The sequence below is a fragment of the Centropristis striata genome, chromosome 6, assembly GCF_030273125.1.
Source record: "Centropristis striata isolate RG_2023a ecotype Rhode Island chromosome 6, C.striata_1.0, whole genome shotgun sequence".
Taxonomy (NCBI): Eukaryota; Metazoa; Chordata; class Actinopteri; order Perciformes; family Serranidae; genus Centropristis; species Centropristis striata.
This window is the reverse complement of record NC_081522.1, coordinates 12,240,203-12,262,082: the sequence shown is the minus strand read 5'-3', so window position 1 is coordinate 12,262,082 and position 21,880 is coordinate 12,240,203. Positions and strand designations below refer to the sequence as shown.

At 41.5% G+C, this 21,880-nt stretch overlaps 1 protein-coding gene across 2 annotated transcripts in view; it reads left to right on the top strand.

Annotated features, from left to right (window-relative positions):
• roraa (RAR-related orphan receptor A, paralog a) overlaps nucleotides 1-21,116 on the top strand; it is a 191,432-nt gene extending 170,316 nt beyond the window's left edge. For both annotated transcript variants that reach the window (XM_059334304.1, XM_059334305.1), the window contains 9 exons: nucleotides 5,106-5,191; nucleotides 6,806-6,947; nucleotides 10,161-10,556; nucleotides 11,197-11,318; nucleotides 11,423-11,555; nucleotides 12,549-12,656; nucleotides 13,699-13,809; nucleotides 14,015-14,127; nucleotides 14,540-21,116. In XM_059334304.1, coding sequence (XP_059190287.1) covers nucleotides 5,106-5,191; nucleotides 6,806-6,947; nucleotides 10,161-10,556; nucleotides 11,197-11,318; nucleotides 11,423-11,555; nucleotides 12,549-12,656; nucleotides 13,699-13,809; nucleotides 14,015-14,127; nucleotides 14,540-14,704 — 1,376 coding nt within the window. In that variant the 3' untranslated portion in view covers nucleotides 14,705-21,116. The remainder of the gene's footprint in view (nucleotides 1-5,105; nucleotides 5,192-6,805; nucleotides 6,948-10,160; nucleotides 10,557-11,196; nucleotides 11,319-11,422; nucleotides 11,556-12,548; nucleotides 12,657-13,698; nucleotides 13,810-14,014; nucleotides 14,128-14,539) is intronic.
• Nucleotides 21,117-21,880: the final 764 nt, after the last annotated feature.

The following is a 21,880-nucleotide window of genomic DNA, read 5'->3' as shown; positions in this document are numbered from 1 at the left end:
TGTAGCAAAATGAATAGCTGCACATAATGATGGAGGAGTATTGCTTAGTGCACGTTTGCCAGACGGTTCAGGTCCTTCGGCATTAATATGTTGACCATGTGCAAATGCTAATTAATAAAAAAAATTATAACACTCCTAAGAGCTGGCATGTGATCCTTATAAGCCTTTGTTTGTTTTGTTGCAAAAATATTATGAAAGGAGGATGTATTAACACAGTTTGTCTGATGGGAGAAGAATTGTTTATCTGTTCATAATGCTGTGCCCTGTCCAGGTTCTTACATAATCTCTGACATGAGCCCGGTGGCTTGCGTCACTCTGTCATTGACAGCTGTCAACACAACACGACCGACCGACACACACACACACACACACACACACACACTCACACACCACCATGCACAGAGAAGCAAATGTTTTTTTTCCTCTTCCAACTGCTTCACAAATGATGTGCATTGTAAAAGAGTGTATAAAAACAGCTCTGCATAAACAGAACAGTGTGAAGAAGCCTTGATTTCAAACCTCTTTTATGGTGCACATCTATCATGAATCATCAAGCCATGAGAAAATGATTTAATGGTCCAATCGAGTAATGGGTTAAGCTCTCAGCATTATGGCGGTGGCCTGGGCATGGGTCTGTAATGTAAAGGATAATCTTAATCCTGCAACGTTATGTCAGTAGTCCAAGGGTTCAGTGGGAACAGCCAGGAGATTTTGACCAGTGATTTTCCATGTTTGCACAAGCCTAGGGTAGGATTTTTAGTTTTATTTTATGTTGTGTATGTTACCAGAACGCAAATTTTTACAATATAATCGTAGTTGTCAGTTACACTTGGGATGCTGGAGACAATATTCCCCACCACTAACTCAAATTATTGAGTTTGCATCCATCACTTCAAAAGCATAATTTATTAAAAAATGTCCTAAAAATAGCTTGAACCATGAAATGTCAACTAACAAATGAGAATGCTTTGAGAAAGGTTCATTTGTAGCATAAAAAAAGCAATTTAAATGTAGAACAAAAAAAAAGAAATGCGTTGTGCAAAAAAGTTACGTATACTAGAAAAAAATTCCCAACAAAGTGCATGCACCGATCAGTAGCAGCTGTGTGACTTTTGTGGGCCGGGTTTTTTATGCATTTTATGCTTAGTATTTTTGGCTTTTTGATGCGCTTTTATGCATTTTTTCCCCCTATCCACCATAATGATTTACTCTGTATGACACCAATCCACATTACATTGCCTAAAATCACATATGCTCAAGTCTTTAAAAATGTATTTTTATCTAAGTTGTTATGTTCCTTCCGCATTTCAACACAAATGGACTTGGATTTATTTCTAAAAAGTGTGGAAAAAATAACTACTGGGAAATAAATAAAATATTTGTTTATAATCTGATAGGAATATAGTCCACTATACTGCTGCAGGTATAAAAAGCAGCTGTATTTTTCTAATCATTTCACCACTTTATCAGTGTATTTCTCACTTTTACAATTTCATTATACCTTGTGAATGACTCTTTATATCTCCGAATGAAGCAATGCTACATTTGCAGTGCATATGGAGGAAGTGCTCTGTCTGCCAGTGTCTGTCTATCCAGTGCTTATAACAATATAAACTATGACAGGGCCCCTGTAAGCTGTTAGTGTGCATTTGGCAAATTGTTCTGGGTGTTCACATTTGACTGTCAGTTTCCAGCTCTTTGATAATGTAGTGTCGCTTTAGCAGTGGGCTGATCTCAGGGCTGTGGAGAAGACAGTGAAGGGCACTGGGTGAACACGCGGAGGCCTAGCTGCCCTATTGTACATGTGCTCTGAGTGACACGTCATCCCCTCAAAGGGCCTGCTAGTGTGGTGAATCAGTGTCCTTGAACTGCTCAACCACAGACAGACAAAGAACAAGCTTTAGCATTCGGCTTGACTGTCTCCTCTCGCTGCCATGCCCATTGTCCCACACACCCACGCCAGGCTGCAATGCTGCATACAGGAAATCAGTCTTGAGCCGCTGTCCGGCCCTTATGGTTATGCGCGTGGTGTGATTCTGCAGCAGTGTGATTCACACATAATCTTGGCGTCTCAGCAGGTGTCTTTGAAGTGGCCTGCGTGCAGAGGCCATCTCACAGTGCTGTGAGTAGCGTCAGGCTGCTGGGATGGGCTTTAGCATGGCTGCCCGTCTAACTGTGCCTGGCTTTGATGTCGTAAACAGAGCAGGCAGTGCTGGCTGGCAGGGAAGCGGGCAGGCAGGGAGGCAGGCAGGCAGGCGCGGTGAATGGGATCAGTGGCACTGTGCTGGTCAAGCTCAAGCGAGCCAGCAGCTGCCTGTTTCACACCAAGAGGCAGTTAACTCCGCAGCTCATGTCAATAGATATTGACTGCCAGATTGGGAGTGCTTATAAGCGCAGGCCTTTTTTGTTTGACTGACTCTCCTGTGTGAATTCAGTTTAAATCATCCTCAGTGTCTACAGTGTGGCTTAGGGGCCCCATGACCAGTCACTCAAGAGGACAACTTGCATGTCATAGACATACAAATATTGACTTAGGCGGAGGGTGTAGGTGACTTCATGGTGTATTTGATCTCCATTGTGTAACTGCTGGGTCTGTATTCTCCTTGACCCCCCTCTCCACATCTTCTTGAAAGCAGCTTATCCTAGTGTGGAAATGACTATATGTTCAGAATGGGGTCTTTTCTCATACAAGAAACTACAGAGCCTGCCTCAGCCGGACCAGAGACAAACCCTTTTTACTGTTGAGTGCACTGAGCATCCAGGGGCTTGTGCAGCGGTGGAGTGAGAGGGTGTTAGCTGGTGAGGCTGTGTGCACTCAGGGCCTTCCTGCTGCAGATAGGGCTTTGTGAGGCATGCTCGTATATGTGTATGCCCTGCCCGGCCTGGCACCCCCGTGTCTCTACTCCCACTGCTTTCACCTGATGTGGCACAGCCTCTGTCAGGCCTGAGCGAGCACCTAGCCAGCTCCGCTTCTTCAGGAGAGATGAAGGCATCTCACAGCTATGCTGTGGGGGTGGGGGAAGCTAGCAGCAGCCTAAGCCTGGAGCTATCAGAGGCTGGAGCTCAGAGCCAAAAGCCTGTGGGCTGAATAGGGTGGGTGGAAGCTTGGCTTAACTTGGCAAGACAACCATAGCCACAGCCCTGCACTGCCACCCAATGGCTGGGGCTTGTCACTGCAACCTTTAGCTCACCATAACCACATCTAGTCATAATTACAGCATGCTTCAGTTGTTGTGAGTGCATGTCAGAACAAATTATGTAAGTAATGAGGCTGAAAACGCTAAAGGAGTCGAAACACACTGCACTGCTAATGCTCATGCGGGGAGAACACAAAAACAAACAATAGAGTGCACTCATACAGAGATAGACCTAACCGAAATAACAAGCAACTGTGCACAGTAAGGAAAAGATTAATTATAAATTAACCCTCTCAGTTAGGTTGTCAAAGCCCGCCTCCTGCCTGGATTTCACTCTAATCCAGGCCGACGAGGTGCAGTGCCCTCCATTGTATGTGAGAATCACAAATCACAGGAGGTGTTGTCTGGAGGAGAATTAATTGTGCATGTTCCACCACTCCCTTTTGTTCATTTTACTAAAATGTAGGCTAATTCCATGTAAACATGGCCGGTCTTGTTGACTCCAGCAGCGCGAGGAGAACAGACAGATTCCTGAATGAATAGAGTGTGGCTCCGGGGTTAGTGGATTAGAGGCTCTGTGTTAAGGGCCTCTCCCGGGCATGCCTCAGGGACAAGGACATTATCCACATGACACATTACAAGCTCCTAGGCAGATGATTAAAATGGGCAGGGATCTCTGGCTTGAACTTTAGCAGCCGTACTTTTGATGTGATCAAACTACTTTAAAGAGGTTGGTTGTTAAGGTGTACGAGGGATATTTGAAGCTTCTAGTCTTGGGAAGAGACAGTTAGGCCTGGCTAGAGGGGAGAGGCTGATGTAACTCTTTGACATAGTGAATGTACCACCACTTCTTTAATTATTATAATTTTTTATTGCATCTTATTAAGGCAAAATCATAATATTCCTCCCCTAATTGGTATAGACTTGTGTTGCAATAGCTCCATGTGCTCTGATTGGTTGGCTGCATGGCTGGTTGGAGAAAACCATTACATCGCGAGGAAATATCCCGCGGTGATCTTTCCTCGATTTAGATCAGATAGCGGAGTTCGTCTGGCGCTGCACAGCACTGTTGGGATGGTGGGACTGAGATGTTGGAGATGTGGAGGAGGGCTGTGAGATAGAGATCTCTGGAGGGAAAGAGAGAGAGGGAGGGGGGTGGGGGGGAGACAGAGGGGGAGGTGGAGAGGGATGTAGCATCAGTGGCTGCAGTGATAAAGCTGAGAGCAGTGGGACGAGCTGGGAGTTCTGAGTCTCTGATGTCTGTGTGTTCTGTTGTGTTGCCCTGTGGTCCGCTCCTGAAGAGAAGGCCAACGATGGATGAGGCCTGTCCTCTCTGTGCTTTTGTCCTCTATGGCGGGTGAATCACAGGCCTGTCAACAGCACAACATCCCAGCCACTGAACACTTTCCCCCGTAGCTTATATAGATATACACAATCACTGCCACCGTGCTGTCCTACACAGTGGGCATGTTTTGAGTCTTTGTGGGCCCAGTGGATCAACTCCTGAGGCTTTTATGGTTTCGAAGTTTAAGAGGCTGCATGAAGTCAAGTTTTCCAACAGAAAATATGTATCCTTATGTGGCTAAATGAGTCTTTGTCATTGCATAAGCCTAGCATTAGTGCTACTGTGCTGTATTAGGGTTTGTGGGTAGCTGGATTTTTCCTTATGTAAGTTGTGTTTAGGATGCAAAGTGACACCATGTTTACATTGGCTGCTTGTGAGGACTTAAAATGGCCTCCTTCCCTACACATGCACACTCTCCGACACACACACACAACCAACAAAATATTCAGCTAATGCTCTGTGGAAGTGAGGATTCAAAAGCCACCGGATGAGATGTTTTTAGAAGCACAGTGCTCTTTCATGTACCAACATGGATCCATGGTGAGGGTGTTGTACAGTGACTTGTGACAGCAAAATGTTGATTTTTTCTTTTTTTTTCTTTCATTTCCTTTTCTTCTCTGCAGCTCAAATCGAAATAATTCCCTGCAAGATCTGTGGAGACAAATCATCAGGCATCCATTACGGCGTGATAACATGTGAAGGCTGTAAGGTAAGCATCAAGAGACTGAACCTGTTTGTCGCGGCAAGTGGTGTGTGTGTGTGTGTGTGTGTGTGTGTGTGTGTGTGTGTGTGTGTGTGTGTGTGTGTGTGTGTGTGTGTGTGTGTGTGTGTGTGTGTGTGTGTGTGTGTGTGTGTGTGTGTGTGTGTGTGTGTGTGTGTGTGTGTGTGTGTGTGTGTGTGTGTGTGTATGAGGGACAGGAGAGCTGAGAGGGGGAAAGACGGAAAATTGAGGAGGTAAAGAAAGTTGCTTGCTAGGAAAACGTTTGAAAAATGTTCCTGAAGTTTTATGACGATTTGGAGAGGGAGTGTGAAGTGTAAACATACAAAACATGATCATTAAAGTGGTCAAGCACCACAGAGGACATCACAGAAAACCACAATTAGTAGGACAAAGTCATCCCTCCGCCTTGCTCTGCCTTTCCCTCCCAGGGACATGTCTTTTCACAGTTTTTTTTTTTTTGCTTCTGCTGCAGCCTGCTCTTCTTGAAATAAAATGATCAAAAGGAGAGTGCTTTGAATTATAGCAGATTGTTGGCTGTTTGCTACAGTGTTGCTTCCATTGAAGCCGCCTTTTGTACTGTTTCAAATGCACCAGCCATTCACAGTGAGGGGAATTTTGTGCTTAGAGTGTATTCTTGTCCCTGTGCTTGTCACCAGACACATCATTAGCATTCCTCAGCCAGCCTGCACCTTTGCTGTTTGCTCCTGTGTGTGTGTGTGTGTGTGTGTGTGTGTGTGTGTGTGTGTGTGTGTGTGTGTGTGTGTGTGTGTGTGTGTGTGTGTGTGTGTGTGTGTGTGTAAGAAGGAGAGAGAGGGAGAGATTCCTGTTCTTCCCAGTGCTCCTCTCCCTCACACAGGAGCTGGAAGGAACAAAACACTAAAGAATAAACTGCTGAAATCTATCTTTAATGATTGCTAATTAGTCCAAGGCAGAGAGGCCTTTAATGATATGTGTGAGTGCAAAAGTTTGGACCATAAATCATAGCATTATTAAAGAGTGCTGCTTGTCACTGGCAGTTATAGCCTGTTTCCATAATGGCTTCCATTATAAAGCAACTTGGCAGCTGTCAGCTGTTTTCTTGTAATTAAACAGCCAATGAGCAGCTAATTAAGACATATGTGTATGGAGCAGTAGAGTGGGGCATGTTAATGATGTGCTGGAATCAATTCATTAAGTCAAAGGATGAGGAATCCAGTCGGTGTGCATTCGCAATCCTTTAGCACTGCACATGCCAGTGCTGCGTTAATCAACACTAATAACCCCAGCGAAGAAAAATACCATCCACTGTTATCATTCCTACCCAAACACACCACCCTCATGCTGAACACACTGGTGAAATAAAGCCTCCTTTGAATGCCAGATATTACAGTGTAACAGCTAGGAAACCACCATCAGAGTAGTGTTATTATCTAATCTGTTTGGCAGCAGTAAATAAAAATATCACTGCTAGGAATACAATAAATCACTATCAATCAGTTATGAATTTTGTCAGCGCTAAAACATTATGAAGGCATGAATTGATCATACAGTTCCAGAACATTTTTCCACCCACAGTAGTTCATCCAGTAACCCAAAGTGTTTCCATGTCCCTCTCCTGTGCAGGGCTTCTTCAGGAGGAGTCAGCAGAGCAATGCAGCCTACTCCTGCCCCCGTCAGAAGAACTGCCTGATCGACCGCACCAGCCGCAACCGCTGCCAGCACTGCCGGCTGCAGAAGTGCCTGGCAGTGGGCATGTCACGAGATGGTAAGCACTTGATGGAAGAGGTGGGCGGATGCAGCTAGGTGGCATGAGGAGTCGGGGGAGGTGAAGAGCTCAGGTTCAAGCCCCTGTGTGGGCAGAAGGTGCGCTGCTAAAGTGCCTTTGAACCAGTCCTTCAGGCATCCTGTGAAGGTGGGCAAGAGAGGAATTAATGTCCTCGGGATCAAAATATCGAGTGATTTTTAGAGGTTGGTAGTGTGATTTTAAGGCTCATGTTTATTCCAATAAACTATCTTGTAATTTATCTACTTATTTATAATGTAAAAGAATAGGTGAAAAATTAAATTACATATTACAAAAATGTCGTTACAAATTATGAACCTGAAGTATATTTCCTGAAAGAGTAGAAATACACATTTTAATGTCACTCATATCTACCTTTAAGTGGAGACACTACAGATAAATAGAATGAAGCTTTAAATACTTAACAAATAGATATCAACATCAAACTTCCCCAGCTGATTACTTACCTGAGGAAAAGTTTTTTTAATCATAAATAACAACTCATTGTCTTATTAAATATGTGCTAATTTGCACACATTTCCATAACATAAATCTGAACTTTAAATTAAGCCAGGTTCAAAATTGTTTCATTTTTTCCAAGGGAATTTTTACTGCCAGCAGAAATCCATTTTCGCCACGTTTTTGGGAAGAAGACGTTGTCAAAATCAGGCTATGAATGATATATGAACAAACCCCACTGTAAAATCCTTCAGAAAACAGATAGGAATGAAACTGGAAAGGTTGGTGTATGTAAGTGCTACTGAAGTGGAGTATTAGAAGAAAGTAAGTCATATATATATATATATATATATATATATATATATATATATATATATATATATATATATAAAGGCTGTTTTCTTAAAATTCGTTTACATATAAATGCTACAAGTAGATAGGATTAGCATACTGACATTAAGACTGTTTTTAAAATACAAATTTTATGAAAAGTTATCTTTAAATATGCAGGTAAGACATCATCTTATGCTAGCTTTTGTTGAGTTTACAGACACAAATAGATAAAGATTAATAAAATAAACACCTTAATGTATATTTTGTGTTTTCTTTCCACTAGTCTGAAAGACAAAAGCCAAAATAGCTTAAAACAGTCACAAAATTCACCAGTGAATGAAAAAAAAACGTTTTTGCCTATAGTGTCTCACCTCAAGTAGCCGTCAAAACCTGTGTGTGTTACTTTCTGTTAATCATTATTTTTTATTTGGTTGTTAATTCACAACCGTATATTGTGTGTGCTACAGCATAATGATATTTTGTTATAGAGGCGAACACAACATCAAAACACACACACACACACACACACAGATAATGACTGCCATTATTCTCAAAGAGACACACCAGACATATCCCAAGAAAAATCGTGACATAAACATGCTAAGACGTCAGTCTGTGTTCATTGTCTGCCAGTAGCAGGTGAGTGCTTTGTCTGTTGGGCTAATTTGTTGCTGTGATAGAGACTAGGTTTGATGAAATAGGAGGTTGTTAGAGGTTGTCATTAGTGCTGCTGCAGCTGAGATGCTGTAATGGGAGCACACAGGTGGGGATGTGTGCTGGAGGGCTCCTGCTGTGCCAGGCTGGTCCAGACTGAGCCAGTCCAGTCCGGGATGAGCTGAGGATTATATCAGAACAAAGCAGACATTTTTTTTTTTTTTTTGTAAAAACACACACACAGGAAACCTGAACATGCATGCACAGAGGCTGGCATATATTAATGCACATTACTTTGCTCAAATTCAGTTACACACACATGCATACATATTCATGACTGTGAATGAACACAGAAGTACATTAGCACTTATGAGTGCCATTGCATAGCCAGACACATGCACACACGCGCACACACACACACACACACACACACACACACACACACACACACACACACACACACATACACACACTCAGGACAGACGAAGGTGACTCTTGCCTTCACTCAACACACCAGAGCCCATCTGCCCGCACTCCCCTCCTCGCCGCTCCACTCGCTCTCCACTGTGCATAGACAAACACACACACACACACACACACACACACACACACACACACACACACACACTGTGACCGGCTGACATACTGCCAGGCCCCTAGAACTCCGGCCAAGGAGTCTCATTCTCAGCACCACTGTTTAGTCTGGAAACCTTGAAACAGGAGGCAGCAACTTAGTCTGCCTCATGTTTGAGTGGCTGATAAGCTTATAGTCACTTCCCACTTCTGCCTCTGTACTTATGAAGCTGTTCATTGTTATAATAATCTCTGTCCTTACTGATCCCTCCTGAAATATGGACATTTGCATTTTTTCATCAGTGTTATCTGTTGGAGTATATCACTCTTTATGTGCCGTGCTGTACATTAGTCTAGTGGAGTATGATGCTAATAGCAGGTATCTGTTCTTCTTATAGTAACATACAACTTTAGCATAGATTAGTGTTGTGTTACCGTGTCAGGGGAGGGCACAAATCTCTGAATGCGATATATATAATTTATAGAAAATATGGAATAAATGTGCACAACAAAAAAACTAATTAAATCCTTTTGTTATTTTGTCTCAGACTCACAAGGCAAGATTTATTTTTTCTGTTAGAGGAAGAGTTTAGCCAATAGTGCGAGATAATATGATTTTATTCTCAGAGCAATTCCACTGTTTCAGACATTTTCTGGTCATGACTGTCAGTATCTCGCCAGTATTTAAAAATATATTGAAATAAGTCTGTTTGTAGTGGTAATCCACCCTGCTGGGAAGAATATTTTACTTATTGGTGAATAAAATGTCAAAACTCAACAAGAAAATTAACAAAATGACTCAGTAAAATGGCAATGGCATTTGGAAGGATGCAGTCCAATCATCCAGTCGCTAACTAGTAGGGATGCACAATATACATTTATTTTTAACAATAGAGATATCCAATAATTACCTGCTTCTCATAGATGATACAATGCCACAAGTTTATTAAGAAGCATTTCATAATTTGTGGTTTATGCACACCCGAGTGAAAGAAAAGATTAGATATAGTGGGCAGAGATGGATGATATACCATAATTTATCGATACCAATATATATAGAGTTGATCCCTATTAACTAGAACTTTCATAATATTATTGTTATTATCATGCGTTTGTAGTTGATTGTTTGTGATTTTTCAGTAGTGACTGACACATGTTTTGTCTTGCTAATCACAGCGGTGAAGTTCGGCCGAATGTCGAAGAAGCAGCGAGACAGCCTGTACGCTGAGGTCCAGAAGCACCGGCTGCAGCAGCAGCAGCGTGACCACCAACAACAGCCGGGAGAGGCGGAGCCGCTCACACCAAACTATGGCCTCTCAGCCAATGGCCTCACAGAGCTCCATGACGACCTCAGCGGCTACATGGATGGTCACACCCCTGATGGCAGCAAACCAGACTCGGCGGTCAGCAGCTTCTACTTGGACATCCAGCCATCTCCTGACCAGTCAGGCCTGGACATCAACGGCATCAAGCCGGAGCCCATCTGCGACTTTGCCCCCGGCTCTGGCTTCTTCCCTTACTGCTCCTTCACCAACGGAGAAACCTCCCCCACCGTGTCCATGGCTGAACTAGGTAAGAGGCAGGAGAGAGGCAGGGGGAGACGAGAAGAGAGACAGCAAAATGGAGGAGGGGGGAGAACAACTCAACCGTGGGGCAAACGACACAAAGGTTGCTTAAAATAGCAGGAGGTTGGAGACTCATCTCCAACACTCATTAAAAGAGCCTCTTTTTTGTAATTAGTTTCCATTAATTAGGGCCAATCAGGATCCAGCAGGGCAGGCGTCTGGGGAAATCATTTTTTTAGGCTCCCCTGTGCCTAGGAACTCCTTTTAACAGATGTGTTTTCAAAACCATTTAAATTCTTATACTCAATATTTCTCTGAGAGAAAATGTGACCTTTGTTTCAGTGAGTAACGTGGCGCCCCTCCTCCTCTCCATGCATTTGTGTCATAACTAGATTGGCTTTGCCTCAACCTTAAGTTATGAGCTTCCTGCAGGCAGTGAAAGGAAATGTCAACAAGCCTTTTCCCAGTCAAAAAAGCCCACGCGTATCCGCCTCTCCTCCTTTTTGAAAGCTCAGTAAATAAATCTTCTTTTCCTGTGGCATATTTCATCAGTGGGGTCTTCACTTTCACATAGCCTTGCGAGTAACATTCAGATCTCAACTGTGATCTTCGGGGTTTATGACGACGGTACGATGGTTGTGTTGCAGAGCACCTGGCCCAGAACATCTCCAAGTCACACATGGAGACATGTCAGTACCTGAGGGAGGAGCTGCAGCAGATGACCTGGCAGGCCTTTCTGCAGGAGGAGGTCGAGAGCTACCAGAGCAAGGTACCTCGACTGCAACCGGGCTGTGCTGGCCTCCACATCAGTTACAGTAATACAATCCATTGTTTTAAAGCAGATAACTCATTCTCTGTCCTATCTGTTTTTAGCCCCGGGAAGTCATGTGGCAGCTGTGTGCTATCAAAATAACAGAGGCCATTCAGTATGTGGTGGAGTTCGCCAAGCGCATCGACGGCTTCATGGAGCTGTGTCAGAACGATCAGATAGTGCTGCTGAAAGCAGGTATGACAGCCTGTCAACATGGCCTGCTGCCGTCAAACTCACCCACCACCACCACCACAACCACCACCACCCCCCTCTGGCATTGTCACAAGGGCGTAGCTGACCTGACTGCACAAAGCCCTCTTCTTCACACGCACAGACAGTGTCACAGAGAGGAGACCCCACCCCGTCCGTTTCCTCTCTCTGCCTCTGTCGCTCTCTATTTTCTTCTGTTCATTACATACATAGCAGTGGTGGACACAGCATTAGATAAGCAATGTGTCCCTGAGCTTAGATAATACCTATCATGACGGCTGCCATTCCCCCTCTCTTTTCTCAGACACAGATGATGTCTGCTTATTCAAACTGCTCTCATGAAGACATACTTACAGAATATTAAATGCAGCTGTGGCTCTCTGCACACTGTCACCTATATTTACGCATAATACAGATGCTCAAACACACAGATACAAACTCACCACACATGCAGCAAACAAACACCTCTCCTGGGTCTTTCCCTGAGTATTATTTACATTAGCACAGCCAATATGAATAATGAAATAAAGACTGAGATCCCTTGTCAGACATGACATTTTAAAACAGTAGCATCTCCCTTAGAGGCAGTAATGGCTTCTGTTACATTTTCTTGATCCTCTTATCCACACCCACAGAGTGGTATAAAATTGCAGCATAGAATAAATTCCCTACCTATCTTGTTAAATAAAGGTTGAATGAATAAGCACTGTCACTACTGAATGAAGAGTAATTTTTATCTGGCATGTCATTATAGAAGAATAGCCTTCTGTCTATGATATTATCATCTGCAGAGGTGTTTTTTTCCCTCCCTCTGACGGCAGGCTTCTTTATTTCAAAGTGGTTGTGTTACTCATATTGTAGAAGAATAGCACAAAGCACAATCATGTGTTTTGCACCCCTCACTGATGTGTAACTGCTGGGGAGAAAAAAAAGAAACAATGCTCAGATTCAGCATCTTGTTCCTGTCTGTCTCCACAGGCTCTTTGGAAGTTGTGTTTGTCAGAATGTGCCGTGCCTTTGACTCGCAAAACAACACAGTCTATTTTGATGGAAAGTATGCCGGACCTGATGTGTTCAAGTCATTAGGTAAGTGGAGTGTGTGTGTGTGTGTGTGTGTGGGTGTGGGTGTGGGTGTGGGTGTGGGTGTGGGTGTGGGTGTGAGTGGGTGGCTGGGTGAACGTGCGCATGTGCACGTTTGAATGAGTTTGCATGTGTGTATTTGTACGCTGCTGTGTGTTTGTGTGTGTCTTACAGTCTCACTCCTTCCCTTGGTGTAATAGCCAAAATTAGAGTCTGCTGTTCTGTTCTACACAATGCTGAAGGCCTTGAAGCAAACACTGAGCACTCAGCCTTGCCTCACCTGGCATTGCTGTCTCTGCAATGGTTATTTATGGTAGAACAGAGATGTTAGTGAGGCTCTGCTGCATATGGCTCGTGTAACTGTGGAATAAATAAAGCCAGACGGAGTGTCTTTAGGGAGAGCGCTATCAAAACCATCATTGATAGTCTGATATAAAACATCTCAGGCGAAAGCAAATAGCATTCGTGTTTGACTGCCATGACATTAGTAAGACTCTCCACCATGGATTTTCTCGCATTTCCAACTGCCTTTTTGACGGAGGAAATGTAAATGTGTCCCATGGCGGCAGTAAAAATGCTGAATTCTGTTTCTCGGTGTAAGTTTTCCATTCCTTGTTTGTGTGTGCATGTGAGTGAGCAGGTGTATGCGTCCCAGCTTCGAGAGTCCCAGTGTCCTGTGTGTTGTGTGCAGAGCGGTCCGCAGTGGGGGGAGGCAGAGTGATGGGCTTCCCAAGCCGCGGTGGCATCCGCCTGTCTCTCTCTATCCCCGATAATTGATTTAACTAAAAGCCTCAATAGTGACCTCATTTTGGCTTGCATAACACCACCCAACTGCCAAAAGTGACTCGTCTGGGAGGCAAAACTCAGTAAAAGCATTGCCTGTTCTGCTTAAGACGCTCCCATGTGCTGTCAGCATGCCGCTCTTTTTCATTCCTTCCCCTTCCTCTCCCCTCCCTGTGTGCCTCTCTCCCAATAAAGATCAAGAGTGAATGTTGTTCTTTGGTCTTCCTCATCCTAAGCCCTCTCTCTGTGTCCTTTGCTGTGGCAGGCTGTGACGACTTGATCAGCTCCGTCTTCGAGTTTGGGAAAAACTTGTGTTCTATGCACCTGTCTGAGGATGAGATCGCCCTGTTCTCCGCCTTTGTGTTGATGTCTGCTGGTAGGTGTCACTCACAGTGCAAAGGGAAAAAAAAAGGTAGACGCACATTCACCACGACAAGGAACGCTGTTGCCCTCCTGTCTTTCCCTATCAATTAGTATCTTATATTAGCGGCACTGAATCATTACTGTTCACATGTTGACTGTTAAGGGGCCTACGTGTGTTTTTTTACAGTCACTAAAAGTTGTGATCATTTACCTTGCAGACCGGTCTTGGCTCCAGGAGAAAGTGAAGGTGGAGAAACTCCAGCAGAAGATCCAGCTGGCCCTCCAGCACGTCCTGCAGAAGAACCACAGAGAGGATGGTATACTTACAAAGGTACAGTGCCGTGCAATGCAGTGCACACTCCATCCATTATCCCTGAAAGTGGCTGTCTACTAAGCATGCTCTACCCTTGTAGCAGTGTAATCTCCCACTGTTTAGGATCTTTATCCACAGGCCATCAACCATTTTTAGTGCATTAGATTACAGAGATTTCAGGGGAAGCATTCATAATGTTACTTGAAATGCCTTTTTATCAGTAGAAAAGTGGCAATTTATCAATTGTACCAGTTCCATAATATAAAGTGTCAAGTTTTCCTCGTGCCTGAGTGCTTGTCTCAATATTTACAAGTCTGTTTGCCCCTGTGTGAGAGGGAATACACTGTAGGGAGGAATGTTTTTCACTACCATTGCTCCATGTCCTTGCCTCCCTGTGAATCTAAACAGCCTGTCTCCTCTCTCTCCACAGTTGATATGCAAAGTGTCGACACTGCGAGCGCTGTGCAGTAGGCATACAGAGAAGCTTACAGCTTTCAAAGCAATATACCCAGACATTGTGCGTGCCCACTTCCCCCCCTTATACAAGGAGCTGTTCGGATCAGACTTTGAGCAGTCCATGCCCGTTGACGGGTAGCAGCCCTGCCAGGTGCCAGTGTGCCCACCGTAGGGGAATGTGGAGGAGGAATCTGAGACACTTTATTGGTGCCCTGCACAAACCAGAGCGGACAGATGGCACGCTGTTCAACTTCTTCTTTTACATTGGAGGGGAGGGCTTAGGGAGTTGATTCTCAAGGTTTACTTTATTGAATTTAGTTCTCTTTGGAAGACTTGTGGGACACGACACCCCATGGGACATGAAGAGGAGATAGGGACAAATAATTTCTGTCTGGTTGAACTTGACCCTCTTTTGCGCATTTCTAACATGGATCTCGTGATTCACATCACTCATTCATTCATTCTCACCAGTATTTATTGCATCGCTATTATTATGATTTACCTGTGCACCTGACTTATAATTGTATAAGTCACTTTTGGTATTAAAATATCTTCATTTATAAGACAACATCAGTGTTATTTTTCAGGTTACATTCCCAAAACAGTTTTAGCATTTTCACTTTCAAACTTATAACCAATAATCCTATCCCTATAAATGGAAATAAACAGCTGATAAATGCGCACATTTTGGTCAAGTTCAGCCCCTTTTCTCTTGTGTTCAGTCGTATGTTTTGGACGCAGTTCTTGGAATGAAACTCACAGCGACATTGAGGGAGGGTCTGTCGGCATGGTGATGCAATCGGCACCTCTCTATGGACAATCGTTTAAAAAAAAAAAAAGAAACATAGAATTCTGGTAATTCTAATGAAAACGCAATGATTTTAGCTGTCAAAGACTCCATCCACCATTGTTGCATAGTGAAATCATGTAAGGCCATCTGCTATTAATCCTTCTCTGGACAGGTGCCCTGGAGAAGCACAGGGCACCAACACAATGAAAAGGGTCCATTCCACCTGTTTTATAATGTACTACAGGGTATATGGTCATAAGTACTTACTATACAGAAAAAAGTAATGTTTATAGAATCTATTTTAAATAACATGTATGATATTAGTAGTTAGACCATTCTTAATTGTTGAATTGATAAGGCACTTTTATTTACACCTTTCTTTAATTTAAGACTTGTATATTTACCTAGTGATGTGTTGCATGTGCACAAGAAATATAAGTTGAACCATGGTCACAGAGGCTAGTCCTGGGAGCTGCAAATGATACTGGTCTGGAAGTGTAAGGACTGTCTGTTAGGATTGCTGGCGAGGCTGCTGGTTGGTGAACAAAGAGGCATGGATGAGAAGGCAGGTTGAAGGAGCTCAATCACCTGTTACCTCAACATGCATGACACCTGTCAAAATGTAGCTCTGATACTCCTTTTAGGGAGGATGCACATATATAATAACAGGCAACAAACAAAAGGCTTTCTTTGTCTTTGTTTAAACGTACCTGGATTTATCAGCATTTAAACTTGTTTTCTTTAAAAATGTAGGAAAAGCGTTTGCAAAACACTTTTTTCTGATATATTCTAAATATTTGGTGCTGATTTTACTTTGAAGAACCTCACTTATTATGTAAAGACAGCCACAAGGAAAAATCAAACATTATCTCAACCAAGCTTCGCAAATCAACATTAATAGCCGGACGGGAAAGATCCACACATAGACTGTAATCCAATTGTTCCATCTAGTGGAAGGTAAAGAAACAGCAAGCCGCCTCATGACAAAGATACAAACTTAAAAGCACATTCATGAGCCTCTGTCAAGATGTTTAAAGTATTTTTTTCTTGTCGTTTTTGAGTGACTTTATCTGCCTTCTCACCACAGCCTCGGCCTCCGCAACGCCACAACAGGACACAGAAGGAACAGTGAAGGGAAAGTGAATATTCAAAGCCTTGTCTGGTAGTAAAGCTTCTATTTTTGTAACATGTTTTGGTTAATGAACTCATGAAAGAGAACGAGGGAGAGAAAAAGATGTCAGGTAGCACTTAACTATATTCCTGCAATAATTAGACTAGCTGTTGTTTGTATGATTAGGGGAGAAACATAAAAATGGTAGGACAAGTGCTATTTTCAGAATGCTTTGTTGTTGTGCTTCTGTTTTGTTGAGTGTGTCTTTCTTGTCAGTGTGGTAGTAAAGTGGTAGAAAAAACCCTGGATGTGCCAAACAGTAGTCGTTGCTTCCGCTTTCCAGTCTACTCGTCTATAATGTAGAATGGATTCCTAAGACATTCCAGCAATCTCAGTAGCGGCTTCTAGAAATATCTTTGAAAAAAAAAGAGCAAAAAAAGAAAAAGAAAAAAATGATATCCCTTTAGAAACCCAACAAAGCATGTTGATACATCTGTCACCAACCGTAACATAGAATCCAGTTGTTTGTCTTTTGTTTTCTGTTTGCACACTATCATTCCTCTGCCGTGCAATTTGTACAAGGCGTTAATGCCTTGTGCTGTCACCCCTCAGGGAAGAGTTTCTTTTGCGCTTTCTGTTTGAGAGGACATTTGTTTGTACTCATTAGGTTTAGTTTGTGTTTTTGTCAGGGATGTTCCATGAGAAGTGGTTGAGATTTAACATTTGAATATTCATCAGAATTTTACATTATTGATGTCCTTAAGGGGCCCCCAGCCACACAAAGACCACTGTGCCCCTATGGTCAGGTTCAAGAAAATCTCATTTGTAAAAAACAAAAAACAAACCCCATCACTTTTACAAACCGCAGTTTTATTAGCACACAGCATATTCCTGTCACAAAAATCTGTTTTGGTTTCAAACGGTGTCATCAGGGTCTTTAAAAATGATAACCCTCTTTGTTAGAAAAACCAAATATTCTTATGCAATACTAAATCTGTTGTGTTTGGGTTGTAGTAGATATGCTGTACCTAAGTAATAATCTCTGTTATGATCCAATGCTATTTTGGATATGCACAAGCCCTCTACGACTAGTAAACCTCAGTCTCCCGGCAAAAGAAACCCAGTCTGGAACACTGCTAGACAATCCAGGTTGAGAGGCCCAGTGGCCCCGGCAAGAGCAGCGAAAAGAGGATGAGGTGTGAACGCTCAGGGAGGTAACAGGTAGACCGAAGAAGCAGCTCGCTTTCCTCTGGACAGTTGCATTTGATTAGCTCTTGTGTGAATTTATGAGGTCGTTAAAAAAAGAAAAATCTCTTCAAAGCACTCGATTGATGAGAAGAGGTGGCGTAGCACACTAAACATGCAGTACAGCACTTAACTGTTCAGAAAGCAACTAATAAGAGATGGAGGTTTGGCTGATATCCTGTTATTTATTTGCAAAAAAAAAAATTAAGTTTGTTTCTTGAAAATTATTCTTAAGCTGTTTTAATATCACTTAATGGTCACGTAAAACAATTTTGCTCAAATATGATCAGCTAAGGTCTACCACCAAAATGTTTCTTCTCTCATGAAGTGGAAATTTTTTTGTCATTCAAATGGCATTTAATGTGTTCTACAATATAAAACAAGCAATATGCCTTGTGTTACAATTACGGGTCTCTACAGTGCAGTCATCATCCTTTTTTCATTCAGCTGACTCACACTGATGACGTTTACTCTCAGTCTAGAAACAAAAGCCCCATTGCTCTGTTTTGATCATATGTATGGTTGAGATATTGGCAGAATAGCAGGAACTGGTAATCAAACACATGGATACTTGTGTCTAACTATAAACTGCGCCTTCACACGGGCCTGTAAAGTGATGTCCTTCTGTATATTCTCACTTGAGATATCCCGCTTTAAGTAGGGGTTGATGCTAAGTGTGCTATTCAATCAGTGTATAGTATACAGTAAAATGTGCTGGTCCTTCTGTCTCTGCTCTGTTATCTGTTTGTAAAAAGCAAAAGTGAGTGTGTGTGTATGTGTGTGTGCGTGTGTGTATGTCTTTGTTCTCACAATGTGTGAATAAAATAAACCCCAGACAAGGCTTTAATAATTACAGAGGAACAGGGTTATGTGGGTGAGGATTTTATTTTGGACTTTTAAAAAATAAAGAGGTTTTTGGAAATGCTGAGCTTGATCCATCCATAATAGGTGTAGGTTTTAAAAAGCATGACATAATGCCTTCGACAATTCATAGGTCTGCAGAATGCTGTGAGGCGACATTGACCAGCTTCACAACAAAAAACATGCTTCGCTATCAGTTCAGATGGCGCGGCTGTGGCCCCAGCTGAAAGGAACTGAGATGAATTTGTGACTATAAATTGTAAAAATGAGTCTTCTCTGGCCTTAAATTGTGAAGATTAGTGTTATGTCACGCTTAAAGTTGTGCTGGAGTGTCAGTGTGTTACCCAGAATTATGAGTCAGTCGTCACATTTTAACAGAACTCATTTTCCAAAGCACAGCTGATAAGGATTTATGATTAACAATAAGTTTAAGAATATAGTTTTTAAAAAAATGAAAAGCAACTTTTAGCCATAATCGAATGTCAAGCAATAATATATGTCTGTGTATTATTTTTGATTCTTTTGTGCATAATAGTCTTTGAACATCTGCATGTAAATACACCTCTTATTTATCACTTTTTGGTTTATTTTGTTGATTTTGTGGATGTTTTTATGTTTCATCTGTATATTTGACCGGTTCTGTTCCCAGGTGGAGAACTAAGAACTTGACATGGCCTGTATGCTGTATATCTTATTTTCACACTCTTTCTCTCTCCCTCATTCTCAGCTGTTTATTCACCATATTTAATGTTATTATTGATCACATGTATAAAGGTAGCTTTGTAATTTCTGTCTGTATAGGTAAGAGGAAAATACTGCTACTAAGGCCTACCCAGTGAAACTATTTATCTGTTTATCAATGACACCATATTGTACGATAACTCTGTTTCTAGGTTGCTTCCCTCCTTTAGGATTAGTTTGATAGAGATAGGGTGTGCTGACATTTATTTTGTGTTGCCCTGATGTGTGGTGTTAGGTAAGTTAATTTTGTGAACAAAGTATTAATTCCTAAGCCTGGCCACCCTATTAGTCCATTCATTTCATTGCATATTAATGTATTATTGATATTAGGACTCAATAAATAATAATGATAATGAAAATGATAGTGGTAAAATTACCCAGACAGTACCTGTATCAGTGTGCTAGTCTTGGGATAAGGCACTTATTTCCTTCTGACTTATAGCAAAGCTAGTATCTGCTAATTAACAAGCTATTTAAGGTTGCTTTTCTGGTTTGTGGGAAAAATGATAATATTCAAACTGAAACAGCAGTATTGTGTTTTTTTTTCTTTGTCTGATTGTAAAAACCACTCACTGAGGCTATAGTTTGTCAGGTTTTAAGATACTAAATATTTACCTCTCTTGTGTCTGCATAGTTCTTCACCTGATGCAGGGAAGTGGTGCTTGGATTTTATTAAACAGAGCCTCAGTATGCTTTTGTTATTCCCCATTTTAGACTATCCTAAAACTGGTTTCTTCAGACCAGTAGCGTAAAAACCTCTTGCACCACATGAAGTGTTACAAATCTACATGAAAGAATTGCCATTTGAGGACAAAGTTGACCTTTTCTCTCCACTCTGTAGCAAATATCAGTGAGAATATGCTTGCAATAATACACAACGTATCACACTGAGTGCCTCTCGGTGTAACAAGATGCATACATGGTTTTGATTGTCTTTTTTTGTGGTTTTCCAGACGTGTACTGAAGTGACAATGTATTTTGTACATGAGGATGAATTCTCAACTCTCACATGCTTCAATGTTTTTCAGATTCTTTCTTTATGTGATGTTAATCATTTTCACGTGGGTTGATGCGCTTTGTTAAAGGGTTTCAATGTATAGATGGTCCGTTTAGAGTGTACATGTCACCCCTCACCTTGTTTTTTGAGAAACACAACTGGGAAGTTTGTTTCATGTTGATCTTGAATGGTCAAATAAATGCTCGCAGACAATAATAATACAGAAAAGTTCACCTTTTTTTGATCAGGCAAAAACTAACAGGCAACCCACATTTCTTCACTTTCTGTTTGTTTTATATCAACTTTTTTATTTCACTGAGATTTACTAATGCATTGTATATCAAGTAGTTGTATGTGTTTGTAAAAGAGGCATACAACACATCTGGATTTCTTTAATGTTCTGTGTTCAATGTGCACTCAGTCGGTTGGGGTAACTTAACATGAAGGGTGGGTGGAGCAGGGGCGGATTCTTTTTTCCATGCAAAAGCAGTGCAAATTACGGGAAAGCCGAAACTAGTGTGTGGTTGTCACAAATTTCTAAGTCACACGTTTGCTACTGATGTTAAAATGGGGACAGATGATCATGTACCTTTTTATCCAGCTCTTTTGAACTCTCTTTAGCAGGTAGTCTATTCACAAACGTAGTTTTGCTCCTTCTTGTCTGATTCTTAAATATGAAAATAAGTATTTTGATTCATTTTGTAAATACAGCTGTAAAGAAAAATAAGAAATTTAATGTTGTCTTTTAAATACTTTTCATTCTAATATGAATGTTGTTATATTGTACTTAGAAACTGTACCTTTAATATTACCTTTATTAAAAGTGCATTGGACACATCGATTTTAGATGTGCTTTATGTGCTGTTATCCCATAATAAAATTTACCGCTTGTAATGGGCTTTTATTTCCTGACTGTTTCTCTGTCTCTGTTGTCTGCTCTCTCTTTAGCTCACTCTCTTTTTTTGGTTAAAAAAAAAAAAAAAAGGTAATTAATCAAATTGCATTTTTCATTCACAAACATTTCATCGAAATAACTTGGCAAATTAATGTTGAAATATTTAATCAGTGGTGGTAGCTTCACTCCAGTGAAACCTATTCACAAAATTATATGAACAAATAATGTGATTAATTAGTCTGATAACATCTAAATTTGTGCAACTAGCAAATTGAATATAAAATACCAATCGCAGAAGATGTACTTTAAGTGCATCCATGACCACATACACTATAAGCTGCAAAATAATTTAAGCAGTATGACAACTTGATAGTGTTCATGACATGACATATATTTTTGATTCCGAGATTAATAGAACTGCTTGTTGCAATACAACATGCAATTATGTCCAATTACAAAATTATGAAGGATATCTGTGGTAACTTCAGAATGTACCCGTAAATGCAGATGCATTTCTCTAAATTCATGACACAAATACTTTGTAACAGGTTGTAGTTCTGTAGTTTCTGTGCTTTCCGGGAAGAAAAAGTCTATTATTTTTGATAAATTGCTCAATTTTCCTGCAAGGAATATTAATGTTTCATTTCATTTTCTAATGCAATACCTAGGCTGTTT